The 16,181-nt window shown below is 37.2% G+C and overlaps 1 protein-coding gene across 1 annotated transcript in view; it reads right to left on the bottom strand.

The window, feature by feature from the left end:
• Positions 1-16,181, bottom strand: part of CNGB3 (cyclic nucleotide gated channel subunit beta 3) — a gene marked incomplete at both ends in the record, with an annotated part of 101,374 nt that overhangs the window by 19,430 nt on the left and 65,763 nt on the right. The window contains 7 exons of the mRNA XM_080364120.1: positions 3,144-3,266; positions 6,517-6,581; positions 7,878-7,964; positions 9,883-9,933; positions 11,775-11,983; positions 12,531-12,716; positions 14,141-14,295. Of these exons, the coding sequence (XP_080220246.1) occupies positions 3,144-3,266; positions 6,517-6,581; positions 7,878-7,964; positions 9,883-9,933; positions 11,775-11,983; positions 12,531-12,716; positions 14,141-14,295 (876 nt within the window). The remainder of the gene's footprint in view (positions 1-3,143; positions 3,267-6,516; positions 6,582-7,877; positions 7,965-9,882; positions 9,934-11,774; positions 11,984-12,530; positions 12,717-14,140; positions 14,296-16,181) is intronic.

Here is a 16,181-nt window from a genome sequence, read left to right as displayed (position 1 = left end):
TATGTTGTGGCAGAATGCAAGCCCCCCTCCCTCCCCCTCCCTCCTTCAGTATGGAAGGAGTAGGCACATCTCCCTCTCTCTCTGCTACTTGAGGCCAACAGCTTCTTTTGTTTGGCCCCAGAGCACCCTGGCCAGGGCCATTAGGAGAAGGGAGTGCCGAGGCGCCAGTGAGCCGCTGGGCACCTGCGGCCAGTGTGGGGGATGTTTGGAGCCTTCAGGGGCACCCGCAGCCAGTGTGGGGGTGCAGAGAAGCTTCTAGAATGCCTACAGTCAGATCTGATCAGCCAATATAAAAACAGGATTCTCATCGAGACTCCGCCCATTGTCGCGGGTCTCTCGGAGCACGAGCAAGATGCTGCCGCCGAGAGCCCTCCCTGGGATGGAGACTCCGCTTGCCTTGCCGCCACGGGTGTGAGTAAAACTTCTCGCAGAATTGCGAGTATATTTATACTTCTCGTGCACATATGCACGTGTAACTTTCCGTGCTCCATATGAGCACGTGTAAAATTAATCCTCGCAGAATCGCAGGTGTATTTTCCTTCCGTGCACATATGCACGTGTAACTTTCCGTGCACATTTGCACGCGTACTTTCCGTGCTCAATACGAGCACATGTATAAATTATTTCCTCGCTCAATCGCGAGTGTATTTTCCTTCCTTGCACATTTGCACGCGTACTTTCCGTGCTTAATACAAGTACGTGTACTTTCCGTGCACATATGCACGTATAACTTTCTGTGCTCAATAGGAGCAGGTGTATAAATTAATCCTTGCAGAATCGCGGGTGTATTTTCCTTCTGTGCACATTTGCATGTGTAACTTTCCATGCTCAATATGAGCACGTGTATAAATTATTTCCTCGCACAATCGCGAGTGTATTTTCCTCCCGTGCTTCCATATAAACACGTGTAATATTCCGTGCACATTTGCACGTGTAAGTAAATTAACCCTCGCAGGATTGCGAGTGTATTATAAACTTACCCTCGTGGAATCACGAGTGTACACTTTCCGTACTCACTACGAGTACGTGTATCTCTTTAAAAATAATCCCACACTGTGTTTAGGCAAGTGTGTACTTCTCTGGGACTCAGGGATGGCTCCAGCATTATTTTGAGTGAAGCCACGTGCATGCACACTGTGGACCGCCTGTTGTATTGGTTGCTGCCCCTTAATAATTTTCCTCAGCTGATATCCAAACCTGTATTTAAGTCACTTTGGAGTGCTAAAACCCTGTTTCTCACTGGTTTAATAAAAGTTGTTCTGGACCCTGTTGTCCCTTAAACTAACCTCGAGGTATCTCCGTGACAATGTCATGCTTGATTCTCTAAGGCGATGATTATCCCATACAGAAAAGCGTTTGCTGTGAAGTGGGATACCAAGCTGTACTTCATGAAATGCAGCCCAACATGGGATACTCTTTGGGGTTCTGTGTACATGGGACCATATAATCCAGTACAAGTTAGACACAGGCAAAAGAATAAAGTTATACATTCACAATCGATGTCAGCATCAGGTAGATTAATGGCTTAATGAGGTATGGATATATTCTAGTCGGCATTTTATTTCAGCATCTCAGTATAATGCAGACCTTGAATTATCAGTTTATTCCTATCGTTTACAAAAAATTCTGCTCTAAGTCCCATGTGATTTCAGTGTGATGTCACTTGAGAGGTGTTTTTGTTTCCTCGTGAAAAGGACATCACAAAATATTAAAAAACCTGAGTGTTGCCTCTGGGCACAACTGCATTGTCTGTGATCGAGCTAGAAAATCATTTCCACCAATTGTTTCCCTGAGTGAAATGTAAAATATTCTTGCTCATGAAAAAAAGAAAGACTTTCTTGCCTGTTCTCTAGGCTGTTCTGAAGAAGCATTAAAATCTTGAAGACTGAGTAAGCGCTCTACTTTTGGAGTTTTCATATTGCTTAGTGTCAGTACCTTATTTTAAATTATGAGTCAAGTATTCCCAAGATTGACTTCAATAAAAATACCTATAATGGAAATTCTTTCTACATTTTTTTGTCAGCTTTCTGGAAGCCTTGATCCTGCAAATAAATACCTCTGTATAACTTCACTTACATAAGTGGTCCCACTGAGCTCCATGAGCCTGCTCGCACGTGTCTGACTCCAGTATTGAGCTGTGTATTTTACTGGTGTGTGGAAACTTCAACCATGTCATTTTTTTTTTTTTGAGAGAGAACCCTAATTATAAAAAAGATCAATGCTGCTTTACAGCAAGTGTGTTTTACTCTCAAAGGCTAGAAAAGACCTTACCCTTCAAGACAGTGACTTCACACCAAACTTGTGAAGTCTAACAAAATTACAAGCAAGAGGAGCAAGTCTACAAGAGAAATGTGAAAAGTTGCTTACAGGGTGATTTATGACAGCTGTAGTGCACTATATGTGGTTTTGCAAAGAATGTAATTAATGAACAAATTTAGCTTCTGTGGCTTTAACTATATTATGTATCTGAATCTACCGGATATATTTTAAGTAACTACACACAAAATATATTATGACTTTACTGTTTTCTCTTGCTGCCTCTCCATCATTTTAATGAACAACCCTTTCATGACACTCAGCCTGTCGCTATCACAAGGAGTTTGTGGAAAACTCTGCCAATATCCAGTCCGTCCCACTGAAGACACTGCCACATGTTTAAGCATAACCTTCTCAAAACATCAGAGAAAGCAGGTGGAATTTTTTCAAACTAATGACCATGGTGTTTAGAGGGACTAAAATGTTGGATTTTAATGACACAGTGCTATGTGGCAGAAAAGAAATCTGTGCCTCTGATTCCTTTGAGGAATTGTTCTGCAATCCTTCTAACGGTTCCCATGTGCATATGCAATCAGTAAGTTTAATTTATGACCCTTGTTGCTTTCTTAATGTTTAATTAAGTTACTGCTTAGCACTGACTCATAAACCTATAAAAGCTGAAAGTGGTAAACTGAATATTCACTGCACCTGCCTTCCAAATATGTGTTGGTAATGAAAACTGCTAATCATCAGTCATGCTGCTAAAAGTTTGCTATCCAAGCTCTTGTAAAGTAAGGGCACACACTGCATGCAAAGGCATGGGGGCAGGGGGGGATGCAGGAAGGAGCAAAATCAACAAAAATCTCTTGCAAGAGAAAAGGACTTACATGTTTCCTTTGCCATCATACACCCATCTAGTGCTGCCAAGTCCTTCATAGTCTGAAGCCCAATAATACACACAGGCATTAATGTGCAAGATAAACAGCAGGTATCCAGTTGTTCGAATGACCCTATAAAAGTCAACAGATTACTGTAAAACAGCTTACATTTTTCCTTCCTTTTAATATGGAACCCATAGCTTTTTTTCATCTAAAAATGTTTATATTAGGTGTCCACTAAGCAGTTCCTCACCTGTATTGACTCTGTTAAAAAAAATAGATGGCAGTTACCCATCTCTCACGTTTGTCCAAGGTCAAATAAATATCTTTCCCAGAATCTTTGACACAGGGTAATTCCTAAATTATGATTCCCTGAGGACTTTATAATCCATTTCTTTAATTGGCTATGAATATTTACAGAAATTTGAAGTTATAATAATGAGGCTAGGGGTTAATGTGTTTGCCAAACTGTTCAAGATAGGCTCTAAACTTGTTAATCAAAGCCAAGAACTGTCTGAGGTCAGAAATGAACCGCTTTACCACAGCTGTGCAAGGAAGTTTGCAGCAGGTCCACTACTTAATATGATTTAGTGGCTACAGTAGGAGTTACATCATTCCTAATCCCTGTTCTTATGATTATGACCAGTTCTTTGAAGAACACCAATTAATTACTTAAGCACCAAGCAGCTTTCTGTTTAATACGATAATGCCCTCCCTCTTTTGCCTTTCCGTGCCATTAAGCAATCTACCTATATGTACTCTTCTTCTTTAGGATGTTGACAAATGAATGCCACTTGTCCATTTAAATGTTGGTGTGCTTCCAGGACAGCTCTGTTTAGGGTTGCAAGCTGTTGAGAGCAGCAGATAAGTTCATTTGATCTACTCAAATTGCAATATTTACCATACTGGTCTTGTGCACAAGTTTGAATCCACACAAGTGGGCTCCTGAGGTCTGAGTAAAGGTTCTGGAAGCTTTTGCTGCAATATATATTATATTTTTTAGGCATGTATTGAATGTGCCACAATAAGATGTAGTAACTTTTGCTAGCTCTGTTCCTACAAACGCAAACTAATGAGTTTGAGAAGAGAATTCACCCAGGCACATACACTTGCTGTGTAGAATTTTCTTTGACGTTATGCAGTTAATTGGTGCCTTATTGCTCAAACGGTGACCATACCAGGATCTCAGATCAAATAACATTACTATATTCAAATAAAATACTGTAGTTTGCACAAACAGCCTGTCTTTTTTAGATTTTAGCTCCCATTTGTACTCTTTTTCTGTATAATTATCTCTCTTCTCCATTTGAAATTTTCCTTCCTCTACTGCCTTCGGCCAGCCAATTAAAATATCTCTGCCATATAAATGTTTTTTACCAATGAACACCTCAAAAATTGAGAATCAGTGTTTTCTTATGTATGTTTTAAAGCATTGTATTAGGGCATGGCATGACACATTTAGTAAGTGTTCTTGCTAATGCAAAATATGACATTTTGGTAACATAGTATGCAAGGCAATGCACTGATGGGAAAGCTTATCAATAATAAAGCATCAATACTGCTAACCTTATATATGCTGAGCAATATTGAAGTCCATGTGCTTTACCTCTGTTTTTATGTGTATGAGGTAGGTAATGAATTCAATTTGTAATATTTACATTCTGCAGTTTACATTCTGCAAGTGATTTAATATTGGAAAATGTGAGTGAGCCTGTGACCAGGAGCATTTCTAAATGAGCACCTTATCTGTTTTTTGACAAACAAATCAACATCACATCCTTCAAAGCTGGGATTGTTTGAAGATATACACATTCTCAAATTGCCCTTGAAACAATTATTTCCCATTCCATACTTTCATACAGTGTGAAACTCTTCCCCTTGCAAAACTGCCTATTTGAGTGAAAAAGGGTTTGCTAATTTTTTCCCATTTCCTTGAAGACCATATACACACAACATTATTGTTACATACAAACTAATTACTTGATTCAAATGCATCTATATTAAAAATCTGTATCTCCCAGTACTCACTGCAATAGGAGATACAGAAAAGTCATTGAATCATGACTCCAAAGCAAATGACATAACGGATGTAATATGGAAAAGAATTAATTTTAAAAGTTTTCAACATTAAAAAAGTTAAAAAATACAAAAGAGGCAGAAGAAAATAATTCTTTTTAATGAGATTAGAAATTGGAGATGGTAGGGAGGCAGTGATTCAGAAAGTGAAAAGCAATTTCTTCATCATGTGGGAATTCAGAGAAACCTTCTCTTGTACCAAAAAGATTTTTTTTTCAAAAAAAGAAAAATAAAACAAACCCACGAAAGACTCTTCAGTAGGTGAAAGGAGAGGATAATATAAGAATGAGCTTTGTGGAGGTCAATATCTCAAAAATAATTTAACAGAACTTTCAAACTTGTAAGTTTTATTTCACAGGTATATGAAAATATGACAGAGATGATTTTTCAACCTCCTTTTCGAATTTAACTAGTTTCTAAATCTCATAAAATATGGTATTTGCAATGTATAAGTACCAAGTATACCATTTAAGTCCAATAATCTCTGAAACAGAATAAGATGGTAAACAACAGATTCTCATTCGTGCTCAGCAGCACACAGGAACAATACATGGCCCAAACTGGGACAGGGCAATAAAAACTGTTGGCTTAGCAATTGCATAGGATAAACTAAGTCTGATGACACTGACAGTAGGTGACAATAATGGTGACACAGTAGATGGGTTCATTGGGTCTTAACAGCATCACTGACTGGCTGATGGGCCTGTGAAACTTGCCATACACATATCCATGGAATGATTGAGTTGAATCCAACATTCTGCTAATCAGTGCAGAAGGTGAGAACATAGTGCAGTGGACAACAGTTATAATTACAATTTGAGATCTGTGCTGAATTGATTTCCATTCCAAGTTTAGTCAATGCAGTGGAGGATCAAGTTTCCGTATATGCCAGGTTCATGGTGAGAGCATGTTTGAAGAAAAATGTTGACACAGGCTCAAGTTCATGGCTCTTATTAAGTAAAAATAAACAGCTGCTGAGGATTTGGCACTGCTATTAGCAGCCTAAAGAAACCATTCTTCAGTTCTTTCACTAAAGAAGCTTCTGATCTGATCTGCTAAATTTTAACAGGAGCCTCAGTTTTGCCTGAACTAGGGCAGCTGAACTGAGCTAGATTTCATATGTGAGTGAAGCTTTACAGTTATTATTCTAATGATTACAATAAAAACAAATATTTTAAAAAGTCTTAAATTGAACTGTTAAAGATGTATCATATTCTATCCAGTTCTTCATTGACAACCCATGAAATCAAATGAAATGCTTTCTATGCCAAGCTTTGCATGCTACAAGAGTTTAATAAGCACATACCTGTAGATGTATGCTTTGTCCAGGATAGCTTCCAAACGATCATTAAACTCAAAGAATGTGTTGTGCTGAATGTAAAACAAATGAAAGGAATCCAATTACTATTCTTCACCACACATCTTTTTCTAATAGTACTGACATTAGTCCACATACGCATTTTGAAAATAATGGCTTTTTCAGTAGACTTTATTTAAATATTTAACTATAAGTTGAACTGCAAAGCAAAGATGAAAATTGAGTTAAACAGTGTTTCTGATGTTGAGTGTCCCATTAATCTGATTACAGAAATAGCCTTGCTGTTTAGGTCACACTACTGCAGATGAACAACTTCTGATTCCTCAGACATATGTAATTGCTTGGGCATCTTTATCAGACAGAATAACACACATAAAAATCCCTTTTTACTATTTCTGGAATTCCAGTAATTCTCAGTAAGTGATCATGTATGTCAACCACCACATACTAGATGATACCATGTAATAATAATTGATGCTGTATTGAATTCCTCCTGTTAATTATTTGTAGTTTGCCTTTAGTGATAGCCATTAATATTTTAGTGTAACTTTTTTCTTTGTTTTTGTCTAATACATGTCTGTTTGCCTAGTATAAGGTGCTGTTTAACTTTTCATTATGTCATATTGTTTTGGTTCTGATTTATGGAATTTTTAAGTTTTATTGAAAACTGAAGGGAAGAGCACCCTCATTTTATTCTCAGAGTTCTTGTTTCCCTTCCAACTTTAAATGAAAGCCAATTCTTCATCAACATATTGCTTGTGTGAAGGAGAAAGTGTTTAGACAGAGTGGCCTGCTGGGTACCATGAAGTATAGGGAGAGGGCTGTTGTCTAATCTCTTCTCAGCCCCTTCGTTGCACAACTCCAGATGTCTTTGGAATGAATAACAAAAGTGGGTGTATGCTTGTTAAATATGCTGTGTATAGGTTAAGTTGTCCTTAAAATTGCCTCCCTTGCTTTTAAGCACCTGACATTAACAACAGAAGGGGAAAATACATTGGCATTAATTAGTGATCTTAAATTATTTTTTTAATGTTTGAAAACTAAACAGGTAATTAAAGGTTAATCTAATTTAAATAATGGAAACAAACCAGCCTTAATCACAACACACTTTTTGAAAGTAGGAAATGATAAAGTCAGAAGAAAAATAAGAGAGTAAGGGCTTAATTTGGCTAGATTATATCTTGTACTTTTGTTTGTTTGTTTGTTTTGTTTGCTGATGTTGTAGTTTACCTGAAAATATTGTCTGCTTTTTATATTTCATATTCCTAAATGTTATAAACAACTTTCCATTGGGTTGTAAAAACATTTATGTGCGGTAACTAACACACACGCACTAACACAGATCTTACCTTTAGCATCCTATTTGCTCTAAATGCTGGGTTAAATCCAAAGAAGAAATATAAAACTTCAAACGGCAACACTGATATCACATCCAGCTGTTGAAGAGCAAAGAGGTCAATTTAAACTTCACAATAATCGTAACGCGTTTACTTGCTGTCAAAAACCTACTTAGATGGAATCATGCTGGAGTATACTGTTATATTTGAACTATCAGCATGGTAAGTCTGTAGCTTCCAAGTACTGGGAGGCAAGATTATCTCTTTGAAAACACCAACAGCTTTGCTCTGCACTGCTTTTAAATCCCACATGCCTGAGATCTTCATCTGTTTCATGGGGATTATTAACAGCACCTCAGCTATTTGATTACTGATACATTCTGTTATTTCAGTTATAGTCCTGACAATACTAAAATGGTAGGCATGTGGCTGGTGAGGGAGGTGAGGACTCCACAAGCGCTTTGTAGCAGTCTTATGGCTTTTAAAACCAGGCTGCCTAAAGCAATCTGGGGAAACATGATGAATTAGACTCCTTGCTTGCAACCTGCAGGAGCCATGTGTTCCAAACAACAGATTCATCATAGGATAGGTTTGGTTTTTTTTTTTTTTTCCAGTAGATGTTGTCCCATTGTTTTTTAATATTTAGATGCTTCTGCTTCCCATATCACTAAGATTTTCAACGTCTCCCTGCAGTACATCAGCTCTGTGATTATTACTCTTATCTACCTACTTTATTATTTCCAAGAATTGTTTGGAAAGAAGGAAAGATATGGCAAACTTGGCTTTGCCTTTTAAAAAACCCTGTGATGCCTTGCTTTGTTGCTGATATCGGGGATAAAAGAGGGATGTGGAACTGTAGGCTTCATCTCACTGTGTTCAGAAATGCCTTTTGCCTGAGACACATAACTTGTGTTGGCAGCAACTAACCTGCAGCACTGACCTTTTATTCCATGTCAGTAAGATGCAGTTAATACCTGAACTCTGAAAAAAACAAAGCTAACCAAAAAATAGACTGAAGAGAATCAGCCTTTAAGGGCTTCTCTCCCTCTCTCAGAGACATCTAAGAGGAGGCAAAATTTAATCAGAAGTACTTTAATATCAGTATCTGTTAATTAGTACTTAATCATATGACAAATTCCCAGATTATATCTATATCTTTCATGTGGTGAGAACACTCAACTCTCATTAGTTCCTGCAGAAGCCAAAAGCACTAAGCATGCTGCAGGTGTGAACTTAAAATAAAACCTTACATATCCACTTAGTTCTCCTGTTGTAAGTTTGACTCTGTCCTACTCACTTGCCTGTACAGTGAATACCCTGCAATTTTGGATAGCTTGACCTCAAGTATGTAAGCAGCGATATCACAGTTACTGAGACAAATTTATTTCTGAAACAAAGCAGGTGCAAAAGTATTTACAGAAGAGGAGGGAGCAACAACTGAGCTTTCAGAGGTGTGGGCCCAGTGTCACAGAACTGTATGTGTATCAGGAATACAACAGACTATATATAATCTGTTGGCAAAAACAGTATTTAGAAACAAAATGAATGTTTTTTCGAAATCAAATGCATCTTTGTTTTTACAAAGTGTAATGAGCATCAAAATCTTAGTTTGAATTTTTACTTACTTGTGTGAGTGGTGACCTATTCAGTACCATGCATAAGAATTTTCTGCAGAGTCATCTTCTAACTTCAAGGCTTTTCATTTTGTTTAAGGAATCTCTGGCAAACTGTGCTATTGTCTTTCAGTGTCAAATGTGTCAAAACAGAGAATTCTATTAATTCTATTTCATTAAGCTATTACTATTCAGAATTAATATTTATGATTACATTCAGAATTCTTCTGTTTTACAGTTAAACATTGTTTATAAAGATGGCAATCTTCAGCTGATGAGCTGAAAGCCAATGCTTTCTGGCAATGTTCTTAAACTAACACTGTTTTAAAGTGAATTAAAAAAATCCTGTGCAATCCTACAACCAGAACTTGCATATTGAGATCAGTAACACAGAATCTGCTTACCCGAAATTTCATAGAGCTGTGGTAGAATTTCTTCATTTCCACTCTGTCTGACTACAGTGATAATGAAAGGAGAAAAAGGCATAGTCAAGAATAGAATATCAAGAATGATCTTCTGCTACTTGACAATAATAAAAATAATATTTTGATAGTAAGTATGATGTCAGTTATATTACTGGTGCTCTAAAAGTATGAGTGAAGAAATATCTGTAGGAAGAAGTATTACTTTTATTAGATCATTTTACATTAGACCAGATTTTATTAGACATACTTGAAAAAATAAGGTCTGGCTGTTGGTCTAGCAAAACCTGTTACTTTTTTCCCACAAATCTTCCCTCTCAAGACATCTGTACCTGGTGCTTCATCCAAACCCCTTCAGTTTCAGGACCAGTCACCATTTGACTTTAGTAGTTCCAAGAAAAATGCAAAGAATGTTTCTTATGATGCTGAACAAAATTAGCTCTTTGACAGCTAGCATTAAAATGCTAGTGTTATTAGCATTATAATAATCAACATTGCATTCATTAGTAATTATTAGCTATTTATTTTTATGTTTCTCTCCATGGGGACTGATGCTAATACCTTAATAAGAAAGAGTAATCAAAACTATCTAAAGAATGTATCTATTATTATACTTTCTCTATTTATACCAGGGACACTTTAAAAATAGCTTTAAAATCTTAAGGATATTTCCATGCCTACTTTTCACTATTACCAGTTTAAGCATTAAACTAGATGCAGGAGATCAGGCAGTAGATGATCTCTCCATGCACTAAAATCTCTGAATTTTACCAACAACTTCAAGAGAAATACAAAGTAAGCTTCCTACATTAGACTTTTAACCTTATTCATAAAACTTGAGTTTTGTAGGATTTAGGCAAGATTGCCAGTTACTTAGTGTCTTGCCATGGAAAAATACATTACACTGCACTGCATTTAATATCTATCCAAAATATATTTGCACAGTTTTATCTGAGATTCTTCTGTAAAGGAATCAGTAATGTCTTGTGTGCACAATGTGTAAAATTTTATGTAAAAGCACAGAACTTAAGCTAGTTCCAAATTACATTTGTGGATATATAATTTTTAATTTTCTGTCTGTTGAGTACAGTAGTGTCACACTGAAGTTATCTAAACTCATTTTTTCCCACATTAGGTTTTCTTCTATAAGAAGTTAAATAATAAAAAGTAGGGAAGTTTTGAAAGAAAAGTTAATGTTCTAGATGTCCTTTTGATACAATAAGGTCAAGCTTTTACCTTTTTTCAGATACTTGCTTAGAGTTTTATTTTGCATTTTTCTATAAAAAGATAACACAAAAATAGTAGGAAGAAGCAAAATTGAATATACGTATTTTCCCAAAACAAAATATGTCAAATAAATTATTTTCCAAGCATCCTGAAATTACATGGATTTGCTCTGATTTTGGCAAAAACCCCACAATCTCACAATCTGTAAAAAAACATCCTTTCTAGCTGTAGCAGAAGATACATGGTTTTCAGCTATGATTCTTGCACAAGATGAATAGAAAGCTGAAAGTTTCACACAAACACACAAACTTATGCGTGTATGAGTACATAGTCATATAATCACTGATTTCAGTGAAGCTGCACTAGTTTTCTTCTGGTGAGAAAGAGCTTTATGCCTTTTCTGACTGCTTTTACTTTCAAATCTGTTTTTCTTTTTTTTGAGGTTGTAGACAATGGAAACATTTTCTTCTTCCAGTATAGGATAAAGGAAGGTCAGTGAAGAAGATCATAGGTATCCTTTGGTAAATAAGAAAATGTTACATAGATTTGACACAGCAGGAAAAAAATGTGTCAGTTTAGAGGGAATTTCTACAGTGTACTTTAACTCACAACTACTTACCTGTGGAAATCCTACTTCCAATACTTACTATTATATCTCCACCTTTTAAAAATTGCACTCGAGGCTGGAAAACCAGTAAGTCACACAGATAGCAGATGTCACAAATGATGTCGATGGTAAACCAATATATTGTATTACTTGGGGTTTGGTATGGAAACACAAAGCGAAGGGGAATAAACCAGCAATTCCAATTATAGGCAATTGTCACAAGCATGAGCCATGCTACGTAACGGCGATCTGAAAGAAAAAACATTGAAGGTACAGGCATGAACTTAGGATCTTTTCTCATTCTTTTAGACATATTCTACTGCAATCTCTGGGACTGTTTCTGCCCAGAGCAATCTACCATTCTCCCTTTTTCAACGGCACAGGTTACTAAAGTTATATAGATTGGAACTAGGAGTCACACGAAGAATTTGCAAAATAGAGATCATATAGAACTTAATAATGCATGTGAATAAACTTGATATATTTTGCATGCTGCTAGTGTATGTTGTTACTGACTAAAGAATTATTTGGCCCTAAAATGGGACAAATTTGACATCAAGAGTTAGAAGACCAGGGCTTTAATTGTGGTTGGTTTGCCTACCAGCTTTGTGCATACCATCTTTACAGCTGTTGTCACTTCTTATGTCTTTTACCTGTTTGGAATACATTTTCTTTAGGGTAGGATATCTGAGTTGCAAACTGGAATGTGGATCTAATAGTTGCTCACAGGTACTAGGTAACACGAGGTGACTTCAGTACTCCTTTACCCCATTCAATTGCATAGTTTTTAATTTACCTGTGTATGAGTCTATGCTGTCTGGTAGTTTCAGGTACTGCATGTATTTTTTCAGTGGAGGTTTTTTGAATTTACAGCACAGCATATCACAGTAATGATCCTCCTCTGGCTTTGCTTCTGCATCTTCTTTCTTTTCTTCTTTCTTTTCTTCTTTTGGTGGGGGTGGAGGCTTCTTTTTTGATGGTGCTAGCCACATTGAATACCACATAGAATGCCAAAGGATGACATTTTAATAAAGGCTCAATTACTACACTCTGTTTGAACATGTACAAAAGCCTTATCATGTTAAAAACTCTTCTAAAAACACTTGTCAGTGACTAAAACTACAGTTCATTATAATACTGAATGCATTAGAAAACAGATTGGAGAATAAAATCTCCACCGTTATAATCAGGTACATCTTCCACCAAGAACAGGGCACTTCACGTTACAGAGTGCAACATATATATTGCTGTATTTCCTTGGACAGTGCCCACAAGTAATGACATAAAAGACTGACAAGAAACAGAGAATTCATAATTCGGCATTCATTAATGCAACTGGGCATTTGTCTTTACGTGACTGTTGCATGCCATTAGGATGGAGATAAGAAAAGTTGTCTGTGCCGTGGGCTGATCTCTCGCCTCTTTTGAGAACTAATATGCAAGATGCAGCAGGTGAAACTGATGTGAAAGCTGTGGGCTTGCATGTTTCTGGCCTTACAGAAGTCTTGTGGCACTCGTTTGAGCCCAGTTCTTCCATATTTGGGCCTGATAATTTTAACCACACATTTGTCCCATTAATTCTGGTGGCTTTACCTCTGAGTAGCATACACAGTCCCAGCCATAAACTGGCAAATGGGATCTATAATGATTTAGGATATAAGTGTTTGTAAGTTCTACAAAGAGAACAAAAGAGGTAAATGAGCAAAGAAAACTTTTTGTAAAGTAATTCCTTTATCAGCTGGTGTAGTTTATAATACTTCAGGCACTATTTTGTCCAGCTTATTAAAAACCAGTTAAGCAATAAACAGTGTGTAAAAAAGTAAAAATATAAAATCACCACACTCAATTCTTTGTGAAAAGGAAAAAAAAAAAGTCAAACCTTGCTCTTAAGGGGAATATAATATTGGGTTTATGTTTCATATTTTTTCAAAAATAAATGTTTAATTTCAGATGATTTTGCTCTATTTGAAGCATGTACTTAGAGTCCTCAGTGTATCTGGAAGATTGCTGCCATGGCAAAAATTTTATTTACTTTTACCTAGCATTTCTAATCTCAGAATGACTAATATCTACCCATAAGAAATGTATGTTTCTTCGTATGTTTCACGTTTCTCCCCATATCCGGGAGCTACTTTCAGATACATAAAACTGCTTGACAGGGATGATTCTAGACATTGTCCAAGACTTTTTCCCCAAATCCATTAGTTCGAAGGCAGCTCAAACCTAAGGATCTGGTTTATTGTAGACTAGTGAGGATAAATTGACTACAATGGCACAAACTTATTGATTTCAGTGGGTAAATGCATACACTTACCTGAAAATTTTATCACAGTACTTTTCTGTTCCCACAAAATAATTTTCATCTTTTAACTCAACAAAGGCACAGCTATTTTTGGAGTTACTTACAAGCCGTGGGACTGCCTTCAGGGGAGGACAGCACTGGGTCTTTCAACTTTTCCTTATAGACTGTTGCCCTTTCCCGCAGTTTTTTGACGATCTCTTGAAGCTGGGCATCAGCATACTCATTTGTTTGTAAACCTGAAGGTGCTGGCTTCTCCCTGCTAATTAAAACAAAAGGAAATAAGCTTCATGTACTGGAAAGCACTGGAAGGAAACAGTGCTAATTCTACTTCTGAGCACAAGTCAGACCTAAAGACTTGATCTTTATTGGCCGCAGTGCTTATTCATATCACTTAATTTATGGTAAGTGGGCACCTAAGTTAATGCTCCTGCTTATGTCAGCTGGTATTGCTGGCTACATGCAGCAGTCCACGTATTTCAGGCAGAGGAGGTCCTGTACCCCATGCTTTGTGTAGCCCACTACACAAATGGCTTCCCACTGCTGCTTTTCACCAAGTTCTACTGTGGCCGTGGAAGGTCTAGAGCTTATCTTGTGGGTTAGCTAATATATTATGCATGTTCTTACCATCTGTGCATAAAAATGTGCTCATAGTTATAGTGGTGATATCTTAACAATGACAAGACATCATTACTAAATGAGAGACTGAGATGTGCAGGTAGGGGAGGAGAGACTATGTTTATTTTCTGCTTCCTAATCTTGGGAGAATTGATTTAATCTCATTTTTGCAACAGATATCAGCTAATATGATGTTAAAATAAATGCATATTTTACCAAGTAGAAGCAAGGCAATTGTGTTCCTGCTGCAGCTGCTTTCTTCCCATTAAGAAGTTGCCACTGCCTGTTTACTTGTGGTCACAGTAACACCAAGCTGATATTCCAGCACTCATAGCATTTCTTCAAACCTGAGGACCATTTGTTTTCAAACACCTGTACTCTCACCTTCTGCACCAAAACTAATGCTTTTAATAGGATCTATGCATACTTTGCAGTCAGTTAGAAGCTCTGCCTGAAGGCATTTCTTGATCAGCTCTTTTGAAATTTCATCCTCGATTACTGTGGGTGTTTTGGAGCACCATCCAGCTGGCAGCTGGACCATGCATTTGGACTTCCACTGTGTACAGACCAAGATATGAGATTTATCCTGCATCCTAGACTCAGTACTTCTCAGCTGGTGTCACACATTGGTGTCACAGCTGGCTGGAAATGGCTGTGACTGGCACAGGGCAGCTTGATGCCCCCTCCCACACAGGTCACAGCTAGCACCCCTGTATCAAAAGCCTGACAGATGTGCTTAATACAGGAAGCACAGCAGAGAATTGTTCTTTCTTGTCAGTTTTTCAGCTCTGTCCCAAATACCACGGAGATGTGGATGTTACAGGAAGAAGCAGAACAAGAATGAGGCACACCTGAAATTTCCAAATTCTTGAGAAGACCTTCCCACAGATGAATAGAGGGAAAGTGATGTGACAGCATCTTGAGTAGGGAAGAAACTAAAAACACTCCGAAGTGATCATTGAATAAACACCATGTCTCCTCAAGACCTAAGCCTACTTTGAATTTTCTAACAGTAGGAGCTGTGACTAAAAAGGAGAGTGTCAGAGTGGGATGCGTGTAGCTTTTTGAGAAACACCCTTTTCTGGAGACACAACATATATCACGGTGCCCAAGGAAGTACAATTAAAGGATGTGAAAATTATTCAACAATAAAATCATTTGATAAAATAGAGATAGGCTGTTAAAAGCAGAAGAAGCAGAAGTCTGGAAGTATGTGGTTATCACTTCTCTAATTTAAGTCTTCTGTAGTGTCTATTTCTTAAAACTCCCTGGACAGGAGATTAATCAAACAGTTCTGATATACCTTGTAATCTCATCACAGTTCCTTTTGTGTCACATATTCCCTTTGCTCAGGCCATCTGCAGTGTAATTAATTCCTTTCTTGTTTTGAGCTAACATGTCACAATTAGTTTTTCAGTTTCTGTGCAAGCAAAGAATTTCAAATTATTCTTACCCTTTGCTGTTGCTGTGTTTGCCCAGGGCATTAGCTATCTTACAGTAAAATACACTTATCACTAGTGTCATGCCAAA

The sequence above is a fragment of the Nesoenas mayeri genome (assembly GCF_963082525.1).
Source record: "Nesoenas mayeri genome assembly, chromosome: 2".
Classification (NCBI taxonomy): Eukaryota; Metazoa; Chordata; class Aves; order Columbiformes; family Columbidae; genus Nesoenas; species Nesoenas mayeri.
Note: the sequence above shows the minus strand (reverse complement) of the source record. Positions and strands in the feature narration are given on the sequence as shown.